Raw genomic sequence first — 26638 nt, 5'->3', positions numbered from 1 at the left:
CCATCAGCCAATGTCTACTCAAGGCCCTGGGAAGCATAAAATTACAGCCAGAACTGCCAATATACCGATATATATTGACCACTTAAAGACTCTGAATAACAACAAAAACAAAAGATATATGTTATATGTATTTTTATTGTATTATTTGTTTTTTTATGCATATTTAATATTTTGTAGGATTTACAATAATTGTAATACTGACTTCAGACAAAACATTTGGATTCAATACACACAGAGTAGAGTTCCCATGAACCCTTGTAAAAATGTCTGCTGAATTATGGACGCAGAAACAAAGAAGCTAGCTGATGAACTTTCATACTTCATGAAACGATTTCAGTACAATCAACACATGTACATCCACGACAAACACTCTACACAAACACTTACACAGGATATTGCACTAAATAATATTGTATTTCAGGTACATTGTATTAAATACAGAAAAGCCTTTTAATATATAAATTATTAAAGATTCAGAATTTTTTTCCATTAGATTTAAAAATTGTAACAGGAAAAATTATTACTCTTGCAATATTAAATTAATTTTTTTAATTAATTTAAGTATTAAAGAGTAAAAGGATAAAAAGAAGTGCATTTTGATTATGCAAAAATTTAAATAAACATAAAAAATGTGTCACATATAAAAAACACATACTGCTATATCTACCATAGCATGAGTGTAAATTTACATCTTAAGAATGAGAAGTATCAGCTCAATTATAAAAATAAAAAATCTTAACGATTTGCAATAATTTTAAAAAGATACATCTATATCTTAAGATCAGATATAAACAACGAAAATTTAGAAAACAAAATTTGTTTATCATTCCAAATTTTGGGGCTTGTTTTAGGTACATATACAACATCTTTCATGTAAATACAATTAATGTTGGTCTAAAAATTTAAAGCTCTTGATGAATTCTCATATCAATTTAGACTTCTCATCAGTAGTTGGTCAAAATCCAAAACAAATGAGTTCTCTGGTGACAGAGTAATATGATACAGATGTGTGAAGCGATCATGTGATCTGATGAATTCTTTGAAGATGTTATGACCATATATGGACATGATGATTTATGAGAAGTCACATGACATGATCATGTGACATGATAATGTGTGACAATATAAGACATGTTAACAAACACAAGAATTTTCTTTCTTTGGCAGTGATAAAGGAAACACAATTAAATCTATATTTGGTGATATTTTAGGTAAAATATTTCCGTTTTTCCCGATAATTTCATATCAATTGATTAATTTGATTAATTCAGCTGTCAGATTTGTCATATTTGGGAAAATTTTTTATATCTTATTTATATCTTATATTTAGTCAAACTTAATACTGCGATTTGTATAGGAGTTGCCTCCCTTGCAATGTTGAAACTCTAAATTAACATCACAAAAGTTCTTGTTCATGCTTGTGAATAAAATATTAATTCCTTATCATTAATAATCAAACCAGTTTGCTTTTTGTGAATATTACAGAAAGTTTATCTTCCTTAACATAAAAATGACATTAATGGAACCACAGACTTATAGCTTATATATACAAGTTTGGCAAGAATTTTATACTGAGCACGGAAATACAAGTTTTCTCAGTCTTTTCCTCTCATTCATTAACCCTGCATGTTTTTCTTTTCTGTCTCTTTCTCTCTCTCATACTTTTTCATCCTTTCTTTCTAAAATGTCTTCCTCTGATAACTTTCCTCTCCAAAAAGACACATATCACAAAATATCATACAACTGTGTCAGATTTTAAGAAAAGTTCATCTATTTCATTACACAGTTCATCAGCATTTACAGTATAGCTTCCAGACGTCGTAGTAACGTCATCGTCGTCACGGTTGGTTGTCGCACAGCTCTCACTGAGCGTGTCGTCAAACGTCGGAGTGACGCTTTGAAGACGGTATGTCCTTTGGTTTTTATCACTGTTCACAGAACATCTGCTGGATCGCAGATCTGCCGAAGGCGGCCGTGGAATGTCAACAAATTGTTTATGGTGTGGGGAATAGTTGTCCGATTGCAGCCTTTGCACTCTTTGACCTTGGCGAGGAGGCCGTGAATTACTACGCCCTCCCTGCGAAACGGGATTCCTATGGGAATTCCGTGGAAAAGTGTCATTATTAGAATGTCCAAATGTGGAAAACATTGGTCTTCCAGCATTCACAGCACTTGAATTATAAGAAAGAGAAGAGACACCACTGCTATCTGTGGCCGAGAAATGTCGTGAATCTCCACTGTGATCTGAAAAGAAAACAACTCTTGATATAAATACGTAAAATATCATGTTGTGATGTCAGTTGTCTAACAAAAGATACGAGAGTGCTGACATATCAGAGTGCAATTGGTCAAAATAATTAAAGATATTGTAATATACGAAAGAAGAACAAAATTTTAAAAAAAACCAAGAAAACAAATAGAAAGATGGACGGATGAATATAGACAGACATCCTGATTACTATTATTATAATAATTAATCTAGATTAACAAACTGAATTTTATTTCAAATGCAGTTTTCAATAAAAATAAAATTTTATTAGAACAAAAATTTGTTCTTCTATACAAAATAATAAATTTGATGACTTTTTATGAATAATTGAGGCTGAAATACTCACCAAGGTCAGGTGGGTGTGAAAGGCCTGCGTTACGGAGGTCCTCTTCACTACCGCCGCGGCCACTGTCGCTGGTTGTGGACTCTCCGGACAGGTCGCTGCGGTTATCATCATGGTGACTGTCTTTGTGGGGGCAGGGCACTGGCAACTGTTTCATCTGCCAAACAAAAAATATAATCTTATCAATCCAGTACAGTCGTAAGGACAACTTAATTACAAAATTAACTACTTAACACAATGTAGATGGCAACTTTCCAAATTAAATTTAATCTTGATTAAGACATTAGGAAAATCAGAAAGAGAGAATTTCGTGAATACAACCGAGATAGGTGCATCATTATGCATCAGTGGGGCTAGCGGGATAAACACCCTACCAGGCAAAAAAATTTGGTTCGTTTGATGATTTTCAGCTTAAAAGTTTGATCCTGCACCTGCATGCCAAGGACAATTAGCCCAGTATGGACGCACAACATGGTATTGGATTCTGTAAAACAATTCTCACGATCTGTTTGGGGTCTGGTAATTAAAATCTACGGAATAGGCCTGCAGCTATATTATATCTCCCCTTAAAAAATACAGTGATTCTTTACCTTTTTCATTGACTGATGTATTTGATAAAAAATGTCTAGTATACTAGAGAAATGGACAGCATGAGAAATGAAGAGAAGACTCGTATATTAAGTTTGGAGAATGAACTACAGTGAATAATGGTAGCTAGTCAAAGCTGAGATTTGGAATTGAGATGTTATAAAAACTAATAAACATAATTAATTAACAATTTTTTTTAAAGTTAGTCAAATTCAGAAAATTTGAGAATTGCCAAAACATATTAATTTTTTTTAACTTATAATTTTATTCTGTTTTTTAAGCAATTTTTTAAATGAAAAAAAAATAAACCCATATTCATTTACTTAAATCCTTCACAGGCTTCAATGGGGGAAGTTCAAAAAACGTAATTTATTTAATTCACTTAAATATAGCTCTAATTAAAGTTCTTTGATTTTTTGTTTCTTTTTCATTTACTATATTCTTATGATACATGAACATTTTGTTTTACGATAATTTTCATATAAATTCAGCATTAAAGCTTCATGTGAATGATTTAAAAAATCTAACAGGCCGTTCAAGGTGAGTGTGTGGATTAACAGGTGTGGTTCAGGGTGCGATGTTCCCCCCTGGGCTAAGTGTGTCAGGTCAATCAATTTTATACATGAGCAAGACCCAAATAAGTAGGTCTTGTACACTTCCTAAGTCAAATTGTAGTCTGCATGGAAAACCAATTAATAACACAATGACAGGGGTTTTGTCAACCTAGTCTATCCTACAACTGTTGACCTCGGAGAGTCTTTCATCCCGTCACCTCGTCAGTTCTTCCCAATCTTACTGACACCGACGAACAATCATGGCTAATTTGTCAGCATAGAGATAGCCACAGGGCGACTAATTACACATTAAAAAAAATATCTCCGGGGGAGAGAAAAGGTTTCCTTAAGGGCGAGTTTAAGAAATATACGAATTGATTATGTAGAGAATTTGTCAAGGATTATTAATTAATCTTTGGTGTGAAGAAATTTGTAATTGGCGCCAATGATGCCTTAAGTTGCCGTACATCGACATAAACAGGTGAAGATTTACATAATGATATGTATATATCAATTTATACTCCGAGGCTCTGGCGCTCTTTAATCAATGGTTAGTGAATTGATATCACTTGTTCAGATTTTGATAGACAAGTCAGAAATTGTGAAACATTGACCAATATTGAATTAATTAAATTGTCAAGGCAAGAAAAATATGATAAATCTCTACCATTAGAAACTAGACCTGTCAGAGTAAGGCTGACTACATTAGGTAAGTGTTGAAGATTTTAGGATCGAGTTGTCGTCTATAGTAAAAGTGGCATATGTACAAGTCTAGGTGTAGAACTTCAGCACATACTGATTACATTTGTAAAAAGTTTGAAAACTTTGAAATTGGTATAAAACTGCAGGAGTTGTTTGGACAATATATCTGGTCTACCAAAAGATGGATGGATGGTTGGATGGAAGGACAACCTAAAATATTCTGAAATTGTTCCCTACTTTCATAATTCTCAACCTCACAACAAGTATTCTGGATTTTGTTCACTTTAATGGGTTTTTTTTCAATTAGTTATTGTCTTATAAATTGGCTGGATTTGCTAAAAGTTTATGAATTCACTTTCCATAACACCTTAAGCTGTGGCCCTTCCTGTCATTATAAAACTTTAAGTACATAATACATTGCTATATTTCCCAACATACCTCAGTACTCTGTGGGTGTTTCCTCCAGACCGACTGCCCTCCTCCGTCCTGTGACATCAGAAGTTGCTGCTGGACACGAAGAGAAGCCATGCGATGTACCTGTTTTTGTTTACTGTCGGAAAGGTTACTGCCCTCCCTACTGTGGCTACTGTTCTGTTGAGGAGTGAGCTGAAATATAAAGATCATTATATTAATCATCAACCTAATTAACCAAGAATAGTGATTGTGAGCAATAATGGCAAAATTCACCCTCCCCCTCATTCACCTACTCCAAAAACTTTTTCAAATTTATTCTATAAAATTTATTTTCAATTAATAAAAATGCATTTTTCTGTTTTAACCAAACAATATAACATTGTTGTATTAACCATACATTAACATTCCCTAAAATAAACAGTAGAGTATAAAGTCATTTGGTTTAAAAAATATTAAAATCTTCAAAATCTTTTTTTTTTTTTTTTTTTTTGCTATTTCTTTGATTTCCTTTTTTTTATTTTATTAATATATTAACTATACAAGGTATGCTGAATTGTTTTGGTGCCATTTTGAAAAGCCAGAGAATACTGCTATATAGGTTGATAATCAGATTTCTGATCTCTTGTGTCCACGGTAGTCCTATGTAGTTATGTATTAGTTTAACCTATTCTAGTCAGGACATTAATATTCATCACAAAGATTTACAAGTTCTTTCAATATTTGCTGGAGACCCACATTATCCTTGTATACATTGCATGGTCAACAAGAGAGCAGTTTTCCTCAGAGGTTTAATGTCGACTAAATATAGATAGAAAGTCCGAACATATGAATATCCAACGAAAACATGATTTCTGATAATTTTTTTTTTTTTTTTTTTTTAACAAATTTGATGCAAAATTCATTTTGTGAATATTCAAATCATTAAACAGGTGATGCTCAAATGTCCCTGGGTGGCGCGGAGTTACCCGATACCTACGGTTTACCTTGTGTAATACCCGTTATTTTTGTTTGTACGGTCAAGGTATTAAGGAAACATGCAAACATGGCTCTTAGAATTAATCAGGCCGACACAAACAGACAAAGAGTTTGATGCAAGCTGCCAATTTTCCCAACATGGCGATGTGTTGTCCGAGCACTTGTCATTGGGGCCAGAGGACGGCCCTGTCTGGGGCAGTAATAGGGTATTACGGGGCCCTTATTGACCCTCCATATTAAATCAGGGGGTATGTTAGTAAACAGGGAGCGGAACTAAGTACAATGAGGGACAGTTTGTTTATTGTTGACCCATCAGGCACTCGAGACAAGATCTTGTGTGCTCAAGTGGTCATTCTGATGGTCATCTTGGCTCTTATCTTACTCGACTGTTAGCTGTTAAGAGATAAGATTACAATTATAGGGCTATTCTAGTCGTTATCGGCTCCAGAGACATCAATACTACACTGATTCTGGTACATATCATGAAACCAAAGCTTATTGCTGACATTTAGGTTTTGGAAATATCTAGGATTTTTATTTTAAAGCTATGGTTTTATCAGTGTCTTTAATAATGAAACAGTAAGCAGCTATTTATTTTACTAATTAACCCTGAATTGTGCTTTCAAAAAAAGAGATGCATTTAGTAAAACCATTTTCCAAGGACATCATAAAACAGCAAATTGTATAATTTACCGTATTTATCCACAAATAAGCCCCCTTCTTTTTTGCAGAATCATCAATTTTAAGTTAATAGATTAATCCCCCTTCTTCATTTTTTTGCAAAATCATCAATTTTAAGCTAGTAGATTAAGTTAAAGTGTTTAACAAATAAGCTCTTCTCAAACTTTGATACTTCCCAAACTCCAAGTCTAGGGGAGGGGGCTTATTTGAGGTGTTTACCACCTCCATCCACCAGTTTTAAGCCTGTCAATTAACTTATCAGACCTTTAAATATAAGATTACATACCTGTCTACTGGAGGGATCGTCCATGGTGGAGCCACCTGCCTTGAAGGTGACCATTCCCGAGGAGGTGATGCTGGTAGGGACAGACGAGGCGAGACTCGGAGGGACGGTGAAGGTAAATCCACTATCCTGTTCATCGTCCAATGAAAAGCTCACTTCCTTCCTGTTCGGTTTGTTCATCATGTGATGTGGCGGTAGAAATTCGTCCCGGGAGCCTTTTGACGATGAAGACCGGTTACTTCCGCGACCCATGGTTTGAATAATCTTCATTTCCTCAGCACTTTTTGAATTGTAATTACGCTTTTTCATATCAATCCTTCGAATTATGCAAATTGAGATTATAATTGCTGTTGAAAGAACGAAAGTGATGCAAGCGATCGCTATGGCAATAAGGATGTTGCCACTGGTTACCACAACTTCCTCCGATATGACGGTACTGTTGACAAATTGAACTTGTATGTTGATATAGTGGCGTGAACTCTGCCTAGGCATGCCGTTGTCTTCCAAGGAGATGTCCAACGTGTAGATTTTAATTTCATACAGCTTAATTTTCTTGTTAATAGAATCTCGCCTGAGTACTGGTCGATTTTGAACAAACCATTATCATCGCCACTAATGATGATGAAATTTACTTCTGCATTTTCACCAATGTCCGCGTCCTCGGCCACAATGGTTGTTACAAGGGAATCAGGTTCTGCCCGATACGACAAAAGTATAGAACTGTTCGTCTCATTGGGGAAAGTCATTACAGGTGCGTTATCGTTAAGGTCCCTCACTCTCACGATCACCTGCGCTGAACTCTCACGAGAGTTGGAACCATTATCGCGAGCAATAACCCTGAATTGGTACTGATCTTTCCTCTCTCGGTCCATCTCGCGGTAAGTTCCTAGTTTCCCGGTTGTCTTGGAAATGGAGAACGGCATGGTGATGTATTCTGGAGGAATAATGTAAGAAATCTGTCCGTTTTCATTTAAATCCTCGTCAGTTGCCGTCACATTTCCGAAAAATCCGAGAAATTTCTCATACACGTCAAACTCGTACACATCCTGTGTGAACTTGGGCGTAATATCGTTTTGATCTGTGATTGTGAGAATAATGGTGGCGGAAGCAGTGTGTTTTTCCGTTAAGCCATTGTCCACAGCAAACACAAGAAATTCCAGTCGATCTACTGTTTCACGGTCAAATGGTACACGCGACTCAATGATACCGGACTGTGCGCCGATGGAGAACAGAGAGTGTGCATCCTCTGGTAGACTGTATGTGACCTTGGCATTGATTCCCTGGTCAGAGTCCATGGCACTGACCTTGGTGATGAGGGCCGGGGCGGGCGTGTTCTCCGTCACCCTGGTGTTGTACACACGGTTCATAAACTCGGGCTTGTTATCGTTTTCATCAGTCACCTGCATACCAAATGTTATACTGCTATTGAGGGAGGGTATCCCGCCGTCGTGACAAAAAATGGTGATAACATGTTCGATTTGGTCCTCACGATCAAGTAGACCGTTTACCACGATGATGAACTCGTTTCCCCCCATAGGGTTCATACGAAACAGTGGGTTGTCAATTGAACATGTGACCTCCCCATTTTTACCTATATCCCCATCCAACGCCTGGATATGTGCGATGGGCGTGTCCACTGCGGAGTTCTCCAACACCTCTCCGTCCTTTGGAGTCAAATAGTTAATATTGATATCCGGCGAATTGTTATTTTTATCTTCCACAGTAACCATGACAATTGACTGATTGTCATTGGATGGACTCCCTTGGTCGAAGGCAACGACGATGAAAGTGTAGCTACCTCCCTGTACATATTCAAGCTTTTTAACGAGGCTGATGTTGCCAGATCTTTCATCAATACTGAAGTAAGAAGTGATGTCTGTCCCTACACGATCACTAAATCGGTATCGGACTTCTCCATTTTTGCCAATATCCTTGTCTGAAGCCTTGATCTGTAGGATATTTGAGCCAACCGTTATGTCCTCCTCAACTTTGACCTCATAGCGCGTTTTAGTAAACTGTGGTTTGTTATCGTTAATATCAGTAACTTGGATATCAACAGTCAACATTCCGGTCCGTGGGGGACTGTCACCATCTTTTGCAATTACGAAGATTTGATACGAATCCTTGATTTCCCGATCAAGGACCTCAATCAGTTGTAAACTCACATCCAGACTGCCATCTGGCTTTTCATCACCAACAACTAATCGGAAGGTATTGCTCGGAGAACTAAGTTGGTATCCACGGAGAGAGTTGTTGCCGACCATGTCTTCGTCTGTTGCTCCAACAATTGGGAATGTGTTGCCACTCTGCGACCCTTCGGAGATATCCAAGGTCATGGACTGTTCTTTAAAAGTCGGAGAATTATCGTTAATATCATCAACAATGATCCGCACTTCAAGCCATGCCACGTTTGTATTTCCGGTAGTTACAGCAGCGATGCGGAGCTTTAATTCGCAAGTTTTGTTAAAACGACAGAGTTCTTCCCTATCTAACTTAGCCTTGGTACTCAAAATTCCTGTCTGACTTTCAATATTGAATTTTTCTAAATGTTGACTTCCTGTCTCCACAAATCTGAATGTTGTGGACGCTGTGTCAGTTATATTCGCATCCGCACCAACATTCCCGAGAATCACCATCGGGTCACGTTCCTCCTTGATATGGTAGTATATAATCCCATCACACAAACTGCAGAACGCTGCAGTCATGACGAGAATTATCCGGACTAGAGAATCCATCGTGACTTTTGTTTTGTGTAAATCTCAAATACACATCGTAATTAAGTTCCACTGCTCAGTTGTCAACAATCACACCTCCTTTCTGAAGAGTTCACTTGTTGAATCACAAAAAATCACACCTCCTTTCTGAAGAGTTCACTGGTTGAATCACAGCAATCACACCTCCACTATAAATATTATTGACAGGGTTGAGATGTTTTCCTTTATGCAATAGTGTTGGTTCCTGCAAAACACAAAACAGGTATGTATGAGTGGTGGGATTTACTCGGATTTTAGGGATTATAACAGTTATTCAGACGTAATCTACTTATAACAATCCCTATACAATGAAAAACATCTACCTAGTAAGGAAATCTCTGGCATATCCCTAAATACCATTGTACAGTTTCCTTGGACTGATGGCTGATATGACCAAGACAATAGCCAAAAATGTATATCATAAGTCTTTACCCCTTTCACAATTCACCGGCCAAATACAGACGGTCAGTTGTCCTTTAGATGTAAGAAATGACCAGGGGTCAGCCAGACAATCTTAAGGGCTCTAATATAGACAAATCGTCTACAAGACCACTGACCAAAAATCTCAACAGTTTTATTTCATTATACAATTTACTGTAATATATATCCAAGCCGATTCCTTGTCTACCTTAAACCACATTAAACTAGGCGTAAATAGGGGAAAACAGCCACCATAACATCTCAGCATGTCTGTCTGTATAAAATAATGGCACAGTACATGTACGTAAAGACCTTAATGAAACATACACAAGACCACAGCATGTCTGTCTAAAATAACAGTAAACCATACCAACCTACCCAATTAACAGTATAGACAGCTCGGGGTGAAATCACATTTTTAAAATTTTCACAAAATGTGTGGAAAATCACGGATTTGATACATGTTAACATACCTGTTCTTTTTTCACCCTTTTTTGAGCAAGAAATAATTGAAACAGAATATACAACCAATTTATCTTGCCAGGGGGATGGAACGAAACCTCCAGATTTAAACAACTTTAAGTAATTGATTTGTTAAAGTTTCCTGCCTGAGACTTTTTACCTTATGAAGATAGAGATCAAATTTACAGCTCATCTTTAATCAAGTGAAGAAGAAATTATCTGTTACATCTATCTAAGTATCTAGGTAAATAAAATATGTACTGTAAATTTGTCAATTAGAAACCCCCAATTACTTACATGATTGATAGGTCAATTTATCTTTTAGTCCTTAAATCTGAACATTCAAGTTCAGAAATGATTTCAGTCTCATCCAATTGATTTATTTTAATTACCACACTGTTTATTCTAGCAACATTCTAGTAATATGATTTAAGTTACTAGAAAAAACTTTATCAAGAGTTTATTTTATTTGAAAACTTACACACATAGCTGGACCAAATGAAATCCTGTATTTTTTTTACATTTTTGTTTTTAATTTCATCCAGTTTGATTAAGTTTGTTTCATTTGAAAACTACATGCATAGACCTATTGAAATCCTGCATTTTTTTTATTCTGTCAAATTTCATTAATGTTTAAATACTTATTACAATTTACTCCATATGTAGACAAGAGGACGTCACATATATATAGCTGTACTTACCAAAAGAAAAAACTTTCTATAAAACTTCAAATCTCACCAAAAACTCCAAAACCCAACTAAAAATAATGCTGGATTTTTATTATATGTACATTGTATAAATATATATATACTTATGTCATATAATTTATTCAAAACTCTTATCAAATACAATAGATGGTCATTCTCAAGTTACATGTAAGAAACTTCAAGGTGACCACCAAGGGAGAGGTTCTTAAGGCCAAACTTGACCAGTGGTGAGCACATAGTCAGTAAAATTAATTGCCATGCAGTGTGAGAACTTCCCTGTATAGCTAATTAATGACAGTTCAATATCCTCTCAGATCTCACCTATGGACATGAGTACCTAATATACCACTTCTAAGTATGCTATGATGCCTGAGGCACCAAATTATATATACAGTGGTAAGAGGATTGAAAGTTGATATATCTATGATTAAATTGATTCGCTGAATCATCGTAATTTTGGGTGTAGGTAAAATATAGTTGTAACTGTAATCAGATTTTGTGTCCTTCATTTCAAAATTAAATCCTTCACAATTATGAACTACAGATAAAATGATTCTTCAGACGTTCTAAAATTATATAATATTATCATGTCCAAAATAATCTTTGAATATAGACATCAAAATAGACACTTCCACCCAATCATTACAATATTTTTCTGACGAAATAAAATTTAAATGAATTAATTTCAGCATAAATAGTCAAAAATTTAGATATGATTCTTCATAATCTGTCCAGAGACATATAAGACACTTTCTATATACTGGACAGTTTAAAGCTTTCTTGAGAAGGTTTTGTGTGTGAAATAGAGTTTATTGAAATCTCTTTTTAAATCAAAACTATTGTTCCCCTCACTTTTCTCTAATGACAAGTGTGACATGGTCTTTTCGCGGAAGGAATTCTGGCTGATTTCATCGTTCATTGTCTACATCCAAAGCCTTATATCTCAAAGACACAGGTATATAATTATAATATGCACCATCATGTGTACTAGAATGTGTCCCTACGGTCACATCTGCCGAACCCGTCGCAGTGAAAGGGGCAGATAATGACAGTGTCTGCCGAATTCCCAAGTAGAGAATATAAAAATTATAGTGATTACTGCTCGCCAATACGTTTCAGAGCCACCAGAGATAATTCACTAACAATCTGATTGTTAAAGAGAGGTGTCACGTAGGATCTTCAGTGGAAAGGGACAGGGATACTGCTTCTATAGTCTCACAAAGGCATGGTGGTCAACACACCGGTCAGCGGCCATAATTACATCTTTGTGGGGAGTCAATTAGATGGATTAGGGGTCAATAGTGACCCCAAGGAGCGGGTCTGACTTCTGACCATTGAACAACTCGAAAACATACAGATAATTACCGTGGAATATTGTATGGAAAGAAAAACGGGTTTTGTTAGATAAAGTAAAGAATTGTTTCTGTCACATCTGCACCAGGGGACCCCAATGGTCATCAGAGATCTATCGGACAGAGTCAAATTTGAAACAATATGACACATGGTCACAGTTTAAATGTTCAGTAAACAATGAAAAACGAAATCCAGGTTAGAAAAAATAACTTTTTTTAACTTAAAGAGGCTTTTAGAATGGGTGAAAAAAATCCAAGAGAAATGAGAAACTCAGAACCACCAAAAACATAAACCATGCATACAGGTCCAATTTAACATTTGTAATAAAAAGTTTTAAACGGGATCCCAAAATAATATAGCATATACCCTTAAGTGAAAACTAAAATAATTACGTCATAAAGACCATTATTGTGCTTAAGTGTTTGTAATAAATCAAATTTCCACAGGAAAGAATATCAAATCGTAGGGAAGATATTGATTTTATATAAGGAAACAAAATATAATAGATAAAAAAACAAAAAACAAAAAAACTAGAAATCTCTCAACAGAATACAGACAATTGGTTATAATTAAGTTATTCTTTTTGTTATATGCCCCACAAATATTTTTGCTAAAAGGCTTGACGTTCATTTCCAAAAGGTTTCATGCTACACAACATGGACACACTAAAACATTTCCCCAGAGAAGCAGCAGGTGTCCGGATGAAATATAGTTACAAATGACACGGGTCACCTTCATTTGGATGTCTCAAATTTTCTCTGAGCCCCACAATATACCCGACACTTAACATTTTATCAATGACTTTTTCAACAAATATTTGAAAAAGGTATTAGGCCTCTCAGTCTGTAGCTGTGAGTTAAGTCTTCCGAGATAACATGACTACAGCAGGGTGTTGGTGAGGGGTAACTCTGACCAACGTCCAGCCCTGACAAGCATTACTGGTCACCAGCGGCACACTCTCCACCTGTGTTAAGACAAAGGGTCTTAACATTTTTATCCGAGATTACTGTAACCTTTGTTATCTCAGAAAAATATCAGATTTTTCTTTTTCTCTGTGGGTGAAACTGATAAAAATGATCAATCGAAGAGATAAAGGTTTAGGAATGTTTCTACGTTTCTCTCCAAGCGACAGGTGAATTGAGTAAGCTGAAACATTTAGTAGAATTCCACAATATAGACATCATATTCGGTAATTTACAACTGCCACGGTCATAAAGGCAGCTTTATTTTGGTTCATTTTCCCCCTGTATATTGACATCACACAATTCACTGCTGTAAAATGTGACCTCTTGGGTGTCAATATGAAACCTCATTCACACCGATATGACAAGCCTGTTAAGTTGTTAAGGAGAGAGAAACTAAAGTCATTTAGCTACAGCATGTTCTAGTACAAGTTACATAGGATATAAAGCACTTGGCACGCAGTTGTAAATACAGCCCAGACCATCTTAACAGACCGTTTTATTCCACTCACATCCACTTGTGTTATTTGGTTAAATAGGTAAACAGGTAAACAACCTCACAGGTGCAAATCTTTCAGGTGTGTAACTGTATTGCTCAACAACTTCAGTATTTTAGTATGCTGAATGTGCAAGGGACCATGTGATACAAAAATTTCCAACAGCAGAACTGCTCATTCCCTCCCGTTTTTCTTTAGGTATGCATGAACATTTATTCATTTTTAATTAAATAGCATCTTCATTATAACAACAAACAACATCTTGGTCATCAGTTAGGTTTTTACATTCAAACACATGTACACGCACATATATATATATATTTTTTTTTGCATTAGTTAAGAGTAGACATTCAAATTCCCCCTACTTGGTAAACCACATTTAATCGCAAACTGCATATATGAATATCTTCTTATTTTAAAATCAATTATAAACAATATTGATTTCTCACATGATATTTTGAGAATTCAAACTTGTATTGTGAATAAGGAACGTCACCAAGTGACATCTACAACAACATGTTTTCTTAAGATCGATTAAGGAAATTTTAATTTTCATCAATAATATCTATTGTAATTTAAATACACATCAACACATATATTTTTTTTAGTGAGTTTATTGTGACTTTGAAAGCTATGTGGCTTTGAAAGCTTTCCTATGTAAATTACATAATTTATAGACTTTAAATAAGTCTTTGTTATAAAATCCATTCTTTTTTTTATCCCAACATACAAAGGAAAATTGAATCATAATGTAATTCATGCATGATCAATGACTATACGACACCTAAACCTTGAAATAAAATCTTACTGTAATTTCTAATTTGAATACGTTTTTATATACATCTTTCAATTTATGGCAAAATAAATTAAAATTCGACAAAAAATGACTCAATCAGGAAATAATTAATCATACAATAATGAATTTTAAAGATAAATTATTTTTTGTTTGTGACTTAAACTTCCATAAACATAAATTAATTATACATGTGTGTAAAAAGCCATATGACCAAAGTGCACATATGGACAAGTTCATTCAGATAAATTTGTTATAATCTTTCGTTGTACTACGTGGGTTTAATTGTTTCAGCTCTGTTGACCAAGTGTATCGACTTTATCTTAAAACAACTACCTGATTGATCTGATAAAAGTTTTAAATATCAACTGATTTATAACCAACCGTTTAATTACCAAAGTGCATGATTATATTATAGTCTGAAGCAAAAAAAAAAAAAAAAAACGATTTGGCTAAACCAAAACTTGAAGTTTATATGTTAAATATCAGATTTAAAATTAAACATCTTAAATTTTCTCATGTTTCAGTCTGATTTAACCTAAAAAAAATCTTAATCTTTTAACGAAAATATCTATTGAATCATAAATAATTTCTGATTTTTTTTTTCTGTTCATATTTTAAATTAAGAATGATACCTACTATACTTAGGTGTATTTTTGTACTCACCCACAAGCAGAGGCATAAAATCCATCCATGCTAAGTCCAAGACACTTTGATTATCTGATAGAAGTTGGCCAAAATTAACTCCCACTGCTGGACGGATTAACCTTGAGCTAACTCAAAATCACACATGGCGTATCTTATATTTCAACTTATCCAATACATTTCACAGGAATGAATTTTAGCCTGGAGACTTTCGAAATGACACCAGGTTAAATAAGATTTTCTAATTAGATTTGTCAAGATGGTGCAGAAGTAATTATCAGACACACAAGGCTCTCGTGACACTCGGGCTACTGTTCCAATTACACAGAGGATGTCCCCAGGTCCAACTCCTTAAAATTTCTAGTCCCTATACACACTGACCACTTGTGACCACCAGAGGGGGCAGTGGTCAGTAGTGGTCAGCACAGGTAAATATCAGCACCAACCAATCACAGTGACAGATGAAAAGATGTCAGACATTACTGATACATTACTGTATCACTCCTAAACAAATTCAATCCTAATTTTCAAAATCAGCGATCTGTGACTTGTCAGTATTTGTTTATTTTAGACTCCATCATCAGTAGATGAGGAAGGCCAAACGGCTCCGCCCACACAGACATACGGGTCTAATCTTATGCTGTCAGACATCGGACATCTCTGATGGATGGTTGTTGTCAAAGCCTACAGAAACTTAAATTCATTTTTTAAAACTGTCTTATCAGTATGAGACAGCTTATCATCCATTTTAGACTTATGACCAAAGTGACAAGTTATGGTTGCTATCAACTTTTCAAAACCGAGAGCTGCACTAAATTTATTTTTCGTTTACGTATGTACATGTAAATGTTTATTAAGAAACATATTCCACATGATAAATAAATACATAAAAAAAAAAAAATGGTTTTCTTAAAAGTTTACAGCCATCAAATTTCTACGTAACCGTAATTATAAACATGCCAAGATGAAAATGAATCAAATTGTTTAAAAATTAGACAATTTCATGTTTTTGGCTCCAGACGTTGATATTTGCATGTTAAATAAAAAATCTGCTAAACATGCAGCATTATACGTCAACAAAGAAAACATGTTGGCATATTGATATTAAATTAAAAAGTTGCTGCATATGCTTAAAGATCGATAGATGGTATCTTACCTTTTGCTTCATACAGGTATTAGCAGGGAGCTGTATATATATACTCGTTTATCTGAATACAGATTTATAATGATATAACATTTACGATCTACAGCTGTGTGGGGTTTTCTGCCAATACCAACATTTATTTTCAACTATTCATGTAAATCGGTTTCCTTGGATTTCCCACAGACATTCAGAAAAGTTTTATTTTATCAAGGTGCTGTGTTTGTATTTGATCTACCTGAAGTATTTGTGTGTGATGTGATTTGTAACATGTACTGTATCAATATATCATACAAATCATTTCTTTGAAACAACTCTGAAATCCCCAATGTAAACCTAATTACTGAGTAAAAACAGTTAATCTACTAATGAAACACTAACCTACTATAATCTGTCAAGTTAGACCACAAATCTAAACCCTTTAAATCTTTTGTCCCCAAATCTACAGACACCACTGTGAAATTCTTCTTACAGGTTCCAGAAAACAGGTGCTTTTTTTAACACATCACATCCATGAGCTCTTCAGCTGGTCAAACAGGTAGAAAAATTGGCCCCTTTATTCCCTACAGCCCCTATAGCATAATCATCTCCCTGTGAAAAGTTGGTCACCTTTCTTAAATAAAAACTCTAGATATCCACTTTTCTTCTGAAGTTCTTTTAGGCTATAATAATGTCTTATAAAAAAGATCCCCATGGACACTTTCTCCATGCAAAAGAGCTCTGACACTGGCCCCTTTACTCCCTCGAGCAATCACAGCCCCTTTAAGCTGTCGTGTTTACTTTGAGCACTGTCTCTTGATCCCCTAACCCTGTTGTTGAGGGTAATTGAATTAAGGGCTGGCAATAATGGATTAGCCTGCTACACTGACCCTAAATCCTGGCCCTTCTGTTTGATGTAGGGAGGTGGACAGGAACCCTGATCGTGTTTACCCCAAACACTGACCAAACCTGGAACCAAACTTGTGCATTGACACTATCTCCAGAGCCTGAGAAATGTCCAGTTTTCTGGACACTGTCCACCCCTACCACCTGAATATTAGTGGCACTATCAGTTGTTAGTTCTTCTAATCTACTGCTCCCGCCTCAGCCAATTACCAAGCCTGATAAGATAATTACCTCCCTTTGCAGATATTAGGTCTGAGGTTACAGGGATCAGAGGGAGCCTAGCTATACCTAATATAAATCATAGGGATCATATTAACCCCTAATACCCTAATTAGATAAAACAGATAACGGGATGAATTGGTAGTAACTGAGTAAAGAGTATCACTCCTTCTTGATTGGATTACAGTGCATCATACTTATATATAGACTTCACTTGGAACTTAGTAAATAAACTAGTCCTCTAGCTGAGGTTTGTAATTTGTTGTACTAAATCGTCTTTAGTAAGAATTTAGTTAACTAGTCCTCTAGCTGAGGTTTGTAATTTGTTGTACTAAATAGTCTTTAGTAAGAATTGAGTAAACTAGTAATGTAGCTGAGGTTTGTAATTTAGTATACTAAATAGTCTTTAGTAAGAATTGAGTAAACTAGTCCTGTAGCTGAGGTTGGTTTGTAATTTATTATACTAAATAGTCTTTAGTAAGAATTTAGTTAACTAATTAGTCTGAAGTTTGAAAATGATTGAATTAGTCCTGTAGCTGAGGTTTGTAATATATTGTACTAAATAGTCTTTAATAAGAACTTAGTTAACTAATTAGTCTTAAGTTTGAAAATGATTGAATTAGTCCTGTAGCTGAGGTTTGTAATATATTGTACTAAAAACACTTTAATAAGAACTTAGTTAACTAATTAGTCTGAAGTTTGAAAATGATTGAATTAGTCCTGTAGCTGAAGTTCGTAAACCAGCCCCAACCCTCCTCAGAGCTAGGTTGTTTAAAAAACATGCTGGCTTTAAAAAAGAAGAAGACAATTTTACCATGAAAATCAACGGGAAAGTATTCAGTTTAAATGACTATAATTCTAAGACAAAATAAAATCCCTGGAACACATTTTCAAATATACTGTCATCGTTCCAACTATAGAAACTAAAATTGTAAGCACCTTATATTCATTCTCCATTAAAGAGCCACCTAACTGAGCCTGTTTTATTTCTGTATATACCTTTAAAGATAATTGTCTTCCATTCTAAGTTTTGACTGCCCGTGGCCATTGAATTATCTCTTTCACACATTATCAATAAAAAAACATATGTGTAAAGATTGCCATTAATGAAGACAATACATTTTATGTGTGTATGTGTGTGTAGGGGGGTGTACACACAACTGTGATATTTTTGGGTACACATATATGAATATATATATATAAGTCCATTTAAAATTCATGATCATCTTCATACATTAATTCCTTGCCCTGAGCTAAAACACTGAAACCACTAAAACTGTGACAGTCACACGTTTGACTCTGAATAAGTGGTTCTTTAAAGATCAGAAACAATTTCATCAACTACCTAGAGTACTCATGGCGTTTACAGATTTCAAAGTTAAAATCAACCTTTCGATGTTTCAGGCAGAAAACAAGATTATCTTTATCACAGGTAGAAATGACTTCTATGCTAATTTGATCAGGACTAGCTGGTCGGAGTACCTGTAGACTCCAGAGGTTGTTTGAACCCTTCAGTCCATTAGGGACAATTAATGTCTCTGGATCCTTATGTTGACACAGTAGGGGTTACTGTGTACAATGAGAGAGAAAAAACAAAAAATACAGAAATGTCAGGTGCATCACAAGTGTTAGTATTCGTCCAAAACCAGTACGACTTTTCTTTTCCTGAACAGGGCCGTCAGAAATCAGACTGACTGTTGAGTACTTTGTCAATATTGACACAAGTTCATTCCATTGTGGATCAAATTATCGAGTCAGAAGGTACACACTATCACAAGACAATCATTTTCAATAACGACCACAATTATAAACCCTGTAATGAATTGAGACCACACTTGGTAGCTGGGTGACAGGTATTATGGAAATATTATTCGGTAAAAGCCTTTAATTCTTGACCTCTGGGGAGATTGTGTTTTATACATTATAACCAAACAAGGCTGGCCTTCTCAAGAGTACACAAATTGGATAAAGTTAATAACTTTAATTAAAATCTTATTAATGAGGGTTAAACTGTGACCTACTTAAGATCTGGAGGGAGGGCGGAGAACCTGTCATTGAGTCTAAGAGACAATATAAAATTGTCACCCCCACTGCTACCAAGTAGGAAACGGATAAACACAACCATATTTAATGGCACCTGTGCACATTTTCAAAATTCAGAAAATTGCTTCAAACATATTATCATCCGTCAAAATTTAGAATAGTTCCTAAAATTATGACAGCTTGAAATTAACATGATTTATGTGAATCAAACAATTTTTTTAAAATAAGGATTTAGTAGTGATATTTTTATGATAGTAAATAACACTTATTTATGCTGGCTGCGGCAACTTTAAAAGCCAGTTTGGAATATGGCGGGTAATATATAGTCCGACTCCATTACTTTAAATAACAAACAAGTGTCAAGCCATTAAGTCATATTTCATTTGAAATGGAGTGTACTAATTGAAAAGTACCACAGGAAATAAATGAGTTTAATTCAATTAAAAAAAAGTAGTTTATTAAGATACTGAAATGAAATATAGGGCATAAAAATAACATAACCTGTCAAATCAAGTTTTGATGGATTTTTTTTTTTACCTTTTTAATGATTATTTATATTGAATGTTTATACCTATATATAGTAAGAAATATTGAGAGTATGGTCTAATATAGGTACTCAATCCTTACAAACAGACATTCGCTGGATGCGTATTACTAAAAATAGATATATGGTCAATGAAAGTAATAGCGACAGTCCAGACTGATAAATTGTCAAATTTTCGAGGCAATCACCCGTTTATGACTCCTAATTGATATCATTTAGCCTTGGCAAACTGGTAATTGATAGAGGGATCGTTATCAAGCTAAGCAATACCTACTAAACTTATGTAACTGTTTCATGTTCTTTGTCCGTTATTTATTCATGTCTTCATAAAGGGGCAAATTGACTCGGAAATTCAATAATATAATGTCTGTACTGTTCGTATTACTTTCACTGACCATATATAGATATATAGGAAAAATATATAGCATCAAAATCAATTTTATATTTATACAATTAGGAGCAAGGCAAACAATTTTTTCCTTGCTGAAAGTGAAATTATACAGTTGCTATGATCTTTTATCATTTTGACCAGTTTTGCATCAAATTAGTTTTCCAATGGAATCTACAGCACTGACTTAAGTTATCCTCAATGAAAATTGCCTTATTCATGACCAAATATTGCTCAAAAATTTGTTCTTTTAAGTTCATAAAATATTAACACGGATCAAGAAATGTAGATATGAGGTGGACACGATGGCGTCCACATTTTTAAAACCTTTTCTGTATCACGATGTGTGTGCAGACCTTTCTACTGGTGGTCTTTGTCGATTGAAAAATTGATATGATGGATGTTTGATAAATGTTCCGTTTTTCGAATGGTCATATTCAATGTCTTGTATTGAAGTGAATGGACAGGCCATATAAATTTAACAGATCATTAAACCTACTCAGGAATGTTTTATGCTTTTGTCGGTTTTTGTTGAATATCCTATTTCATGGTTGATCAAGCTAGTATTCTCTAACAATTTTGCGGACTCCTTTTCCATCCCTCAAACACTCGAGTACAAAATTTTATTTTCTTCTGGTTATAAATCCCAGCACTTTGATGTCAATTCCTTCATCTGGTATTTCTGACACTAAAACACTTTAAGGTATATTGATCAAAAGATTTGAAAGTTACTAGAGGATTTTCGTCAAGTATGAATATTCTCAATTAATACGTCTGTTTAACTTGATGGAAAAAAATCTTTTCTACTTTGTATTGAATTTCATATCCCAAACATCTAAAGAAATATTGATGTTAAGAAAAGGTATATATATATATCTTCATTATTTTGTACATATACATTAAGATTTATATACTGTTACTCTACATCATACTTAAAATGGTCTTTGTCTTGAAGTTTGAGTCAATAAACTTATCTTAATCATGAAAATTTCTTAAAACTGATGGACACCCACTTTTTTGTGAACAAATATTCATTAGTAAGGAGTAAAGGAGTGATCCCAACACGGAGTTTCGTCCAGAAATTTATTCCTTGAATTGTTTACATGTTTCGACTAGAAGGTAGTCGTCCATTATACATAGGTGTAAGATTGTCATACCATTTTGTGTTATAGAGACATTTTTGAACAGTATACTGTTAAAAACTTCATTAAAATCAGTAAAGATTTTTACCGTCTGTAGACCCTGTTGTATATATACTATACCCCCTGTATACTGGTTTTGTTTAATCTGCTTCCGGCTGTAAGAACATGGCCCGTTTTTCGTAATCCTTGTATTAGGACCTACAAAAGCTGTGTTACGGGGCTTTTGACATTGTCTACAAATTATTATGAGCTTTGTTTGTTGTCTACAATCATCGGCCTGATTTTGTGTCATTAAACTTCCAGCTCGTGAACATAAGAACCAAGTCCCTGATCCCTCTACCGAGTATAACCATGTGCCAATTAAATCCGGATTTTCCACTCTTTCCGTATTTTTGCCATTTTACAGATAATCCGGGGATATACACTGACTCCGTAAGTCAAGTTGTTAATCCATTTAAATAACTTTTTCGTTCAAGCAGTATCATGAATTTTTGGTCCAATATACATGTATATATATGTATATTGAACCGTACAGCTTGGTTGTCAAATGACATTTGTGTTTTACGATATCAATAACATTTCCATACTTAATCAAAATATGAATCGTACCATTACATCATCCAAACTGTTTTTATTGACTTTACTGAGATTTATCTCAACATCGTTGATATTGGAACAAAGTTTCTAAATATTTAATTTTCAAATCCGATATTCAATATAAAAGGAAATGATACAATTTTATAATGAAATAAATGTTCCAGAAGAAATTTCGTTTAACAGATAAAATGAATTTCATCCTAGCACAAGTCTGTAGCGTGGACCATGAAATGTGAAAATCAATTTTTAGGACATAATAGATCATGCCTTATATGCAATAACCCTGACACTAATCCAATTATTACCTCCCCTGACGGAACTCTCCTACTAATGTCATAGTTCTTTATGCCCTTAAGCTTTGTAACTCACTTAACTGTCAGTGTAATGGAGAGGTCAATACTGGCCATTCACATCATCTGCCTCCCATGAATTGTGTAACGAATGGTCAATGACCATATGGTAGCAGACCATCTTCAGCTGGACACTGGTCAAAATGCGAAGAACAATGGAGACTTTTCAAGACATGTAAAGAATCTACCATGATAATTAAGTCACAAAACCTATACTTTACTGAATTTGTGTCTTTAATGTCTAACTGTACAGTAACTGTCATCATATCTGATTTATAGGCAGCCAACAGTTATAGGTTAGACAAAACACAGCAGGTTTAATGGGTTCCAAATCTCAGTCTGCAGCACACCTTGTTTGGAATTTCTTTTCCCCCGTCACATTAACTGTGCAAGTATGAAACCTTTAGAAATTTGTTCAAAATTTGTTATATAATTTTATGATAATGCTTCATGCATTCCATTTCGAAAGTAATGGAACAAAATTAACATGGTCAAACTAACATTTGTGGAGCAGAAAGTTCAGGTCACAGTGACCTATATTTGGAAAACCAAAAATATATTACAGTCCTTCACCAGAGTTAGAGTTTGATAGTCTATGCTAAATTGGCTTAATTAACAGCATAGAGCTAAAACATAACAATCTGATGAAAATGTCATATGAATAAACTGACAAATAAAGGCCAAACCAATGTATCACAGCTACTTTTCAGTAATTATACATTTCAGAGGTACATACAATTGAAAAAGTACATTTAATTTTTTATGGGATACTGTTCTTTTCAATAAGATGTGTATGGTGCAAAATATGGTCAGAAATGAGTTGCCATTATTTCTTATATTAGGTGTCAATATTAAATGTCTGTTGAAAGGTAATAATATGTGCTCTGCGTACACCATTTAAGATGACAACAGCTGTTAATAGGACGTCCATCAATACAAAACCAAAGAAAACAATATTGTATATAAGATATAGGATAATGTAATGTTATTTGGAAAACTGACCTGAAGAATTCGACTGATGTTAGCATCCACAGAGATGACACAATCTAATATCACTTCCCACCTGTCCTACACGCCAGGTAAATTGGTCTTAGTCCCAGGTGTGGCATATAGCACTACTGAAGTGTCGGCTCACTGACTGACCGTGGTCAATAGGTCTGAGGGGGTCATTTAAATTCTGTAACTCCTAACACCGACTTCATCACAGAATAAATGAGCTAATGGTCATCCCTCAAATAGCCATTACCGCCAAAATTGTACCAGTTCAATGAAGCGTATCACAATTCGAAACCCATCCATCCGATTTCTTTGTTACACCTATCGGGGTAAATATATTGTATGGTCCAAAAGTAAACAAGGATATGGGAAGGGGGTGTATTGAGAGAGGATGTTTCTACAGGATCACCAACATCGGGTGGATTTCAAAGAAATTATTTTGCAACTAACAAAGATGATTTCTCTAAACTAATCTCCTTATTTAGGGGATTAATCAGCCAATAATGTCATCGTATTGGATCCCTTTGAAAATGAGGAATTATCTGTTTGGTCCCTACCCACCTGTGAAAAACACCTTCTCATCCTCTAATTCTCACTGTTACAAGGTATAATGTACATTAAATAATGTTAAAAGTTTCACACATTTTTACAAACATTTGGTACCTCAAATGACAGAATTGACTTTGTCATCCATGAAAGGGATTTTCAATTCCATTTTTTTCTTTCTTTATTTTTTCTTTCATTCCTTTTTTTTTTTTTTTTTTTAGTTTTGTGTATAATTTATTATATTTATCCAAAAATAAACCAGCCCTTGTCCACAAATAACCCCCCCTTCTTCATTACTGCAATATCAACAATCTTAAAATAGTTAGCAAAAAGTGGTTCACAAATTAGCCCTATCTAAACTTATAAACACGAACTTCACATATACACTAGGGTTGGGGCTTCTATGAGGATAAATACGGTATCACAAAACGTTTAATTTTCATCGAAATCATGCTGCTATATAAGGATATTTTCTCTCCCATTCAAATCAGGCTATGAACCAGACCAGGAATCTTCTGAGCCCCTTGCAAACCGTGTACCTCGATCCCCAATCTGGTGAATTTTACCACAGACCTCTTAACATTTAAAACAAAGGGACATTATTACAGGACAGACATCGATAGTACAGTTTACTTGACTGGTATAAGTCACATTCCATCTCTTTTTGTATTACCCAATACTCATTATCCTGGAAAGGTTTAAGATACAGAAATGTCAATGATTTGACCACTGAGGTGTTACCGTAAAGTCACAGTAAACAATAAATCTCAGTTTTTAGAGAAATTAATGAGTTACTTCTGACACCAATTTTATTTTCAAGCTGATCATGCTGACGACTTCTGACCTACCAACCAAGTTAGGTATAATTAAGTCATCGTAAAGAACTGTATAGCCATTACGCTTGCTAGGTATATACCCAGGAGGAAGGAATCCACGATCCGCACACCTTGATCAATAGAAAAATTTACCTCAAGTCATACGCTAATTATTTTTACCTGGAGTCAATACTTATCTGAAAACAGGATATGTTTGAATAACAGTAATGAGAAGTGTTGATGATGGCATGTAGTATTAGATCTGTTACTGGGAGTTACGGAACAGAGTGTCTAACCCACACAACACACCACCTTATACAATTGCCTGCAGCTCGGAAAGATATTTATATATCATGATCTTTGCTTTCACAAATGCCTTTTCTCTGTTTTAGTCATTTCCTATATAATGTACAGATCATGACATCATGATAGCTTTGTACAAAGTGAATGAACATTTCAAAGTTCACACCTACCTATTGTAGACCGTAGCATCAAATGAAATAAAATTTCAAAATGAAACAGGCAGTATACTTGCAATACATGTACTTACCTCAAATCTACCAAAACAATTTTGAAAATACTTATGTTAAACATATTTAAGAACTCCCCTTAATATATAGGAGTGTTATTTAATTTCATTGAATATTCTTCACGAATCACACTTCATCTAGGAAGATGATTTATCATCATTATTAAAAAAAATCTGAAATTAAGCAAATCATACCCAGAAATAATATTCTTCAACTGAAATCTACGAACCTTGCTTGTAAATCCCATCCGTATTTAGATAAAACTCCAAGCAGAATTAACAGTGTTAATCCTCTACTGATAAGCCACTCACTTGAGGAGCACACAGTATCCCTCTCCCCAGTACCATAATAGCTAGTTACACTTTAGAGAGTCCGTCGACAGGAGAATACAGAGAATCCGTCACCATCCAACCAATCGCTTTAAACGTACAACTGTTGGTATCATGAGAGAGTGTGAGTATAGGTGGTTAAAAGTCTACTCCAACCAAGCGATAAAAGTGTGTGTATTATAATAGAGTAAAATCAGTGTCACATATCCAACCAGCTCGGTGCTCTCTCACAACGAGTGTAGTTCGTAGTGGCCGAGTGTGGTTCGTAGTGGCCGCAGACGTTAAGTGAGAACTTCATTGTTCTGTCTTTCATGTCCTTCCACAATACACAACATGCATGTATGCATCCTTCCTTTCTGACACCTACACTTTCCCTTACCAGACCTCTGGACCTTGAAACCCCAACCCAATAAGTAAAGATGCTGTATGTCTCTATCCAACCCAATAGGTAAAGATGCAGTCTCTATCAAATCATACTTTGTAAAGTATCATGAGGCCTGTCATACCTGAAATATGGGTCTTAAACTTCACATTAAGTATAGTATGCATTGAAAACCCCTCTCCACCTAGAACACATAGATATTGTATAACTTCTTACTCCATATGTACATGTTTTCTTGTAAATATAGATTCTTGGATCCCCACCAAGTATGATGTCCCTGAAATTCTAGGAATACATCTCCAGTATTAATTGTTTCTTTAATTAAAATTG

The 26638-nt window shown here is 34.8% G+C and overlaps 1 protein-coding gene across 1 annotated transcript; it reads right to left on the bottom strand.

The window, feature by feature from the left end:
• Positions 1–115: 115 nt before the first annotated feature.
• LOC117329721 (protocadherin-11 X-linked-like) lies at positions 116–26026 on the bottom strand. Its single transcript, XM_033887814.1, is given in 6 exon segments — positions 116–2244; positions 2616–2769; positions 4895–5062; positions 6813–7379; positions 7382–9767; positions 25827–26026. Coding segments are annotated over 5 exon segments (3561 nt in total). The 5' UTR covers positions 9545–9767; positions 25827–26026; the 3' UTR covers positions 116–1735.
• Between the last annotated feature and the right edge of the window lie 612 nt (positions 26027–26638).

The sequence above is a fragment of the Pecten maximus genome, chromosome 6 (assembly GCF_902652985.1).
Source record: "Pecten maximus chromosome 6, xPecMax1.1, whole genome shotgun sequence".
NCBI classification, from domain to species: Eukaryota; Metazoa; Mollusca; class Bivalvia; order Pectinida; family Pectinidae; genus Pecten; species Pecten maximus.
Note: the sequence above shows the minus strand (reverse complement) of the source record. Positions and strands in the feature narration are given on the sequence as shown.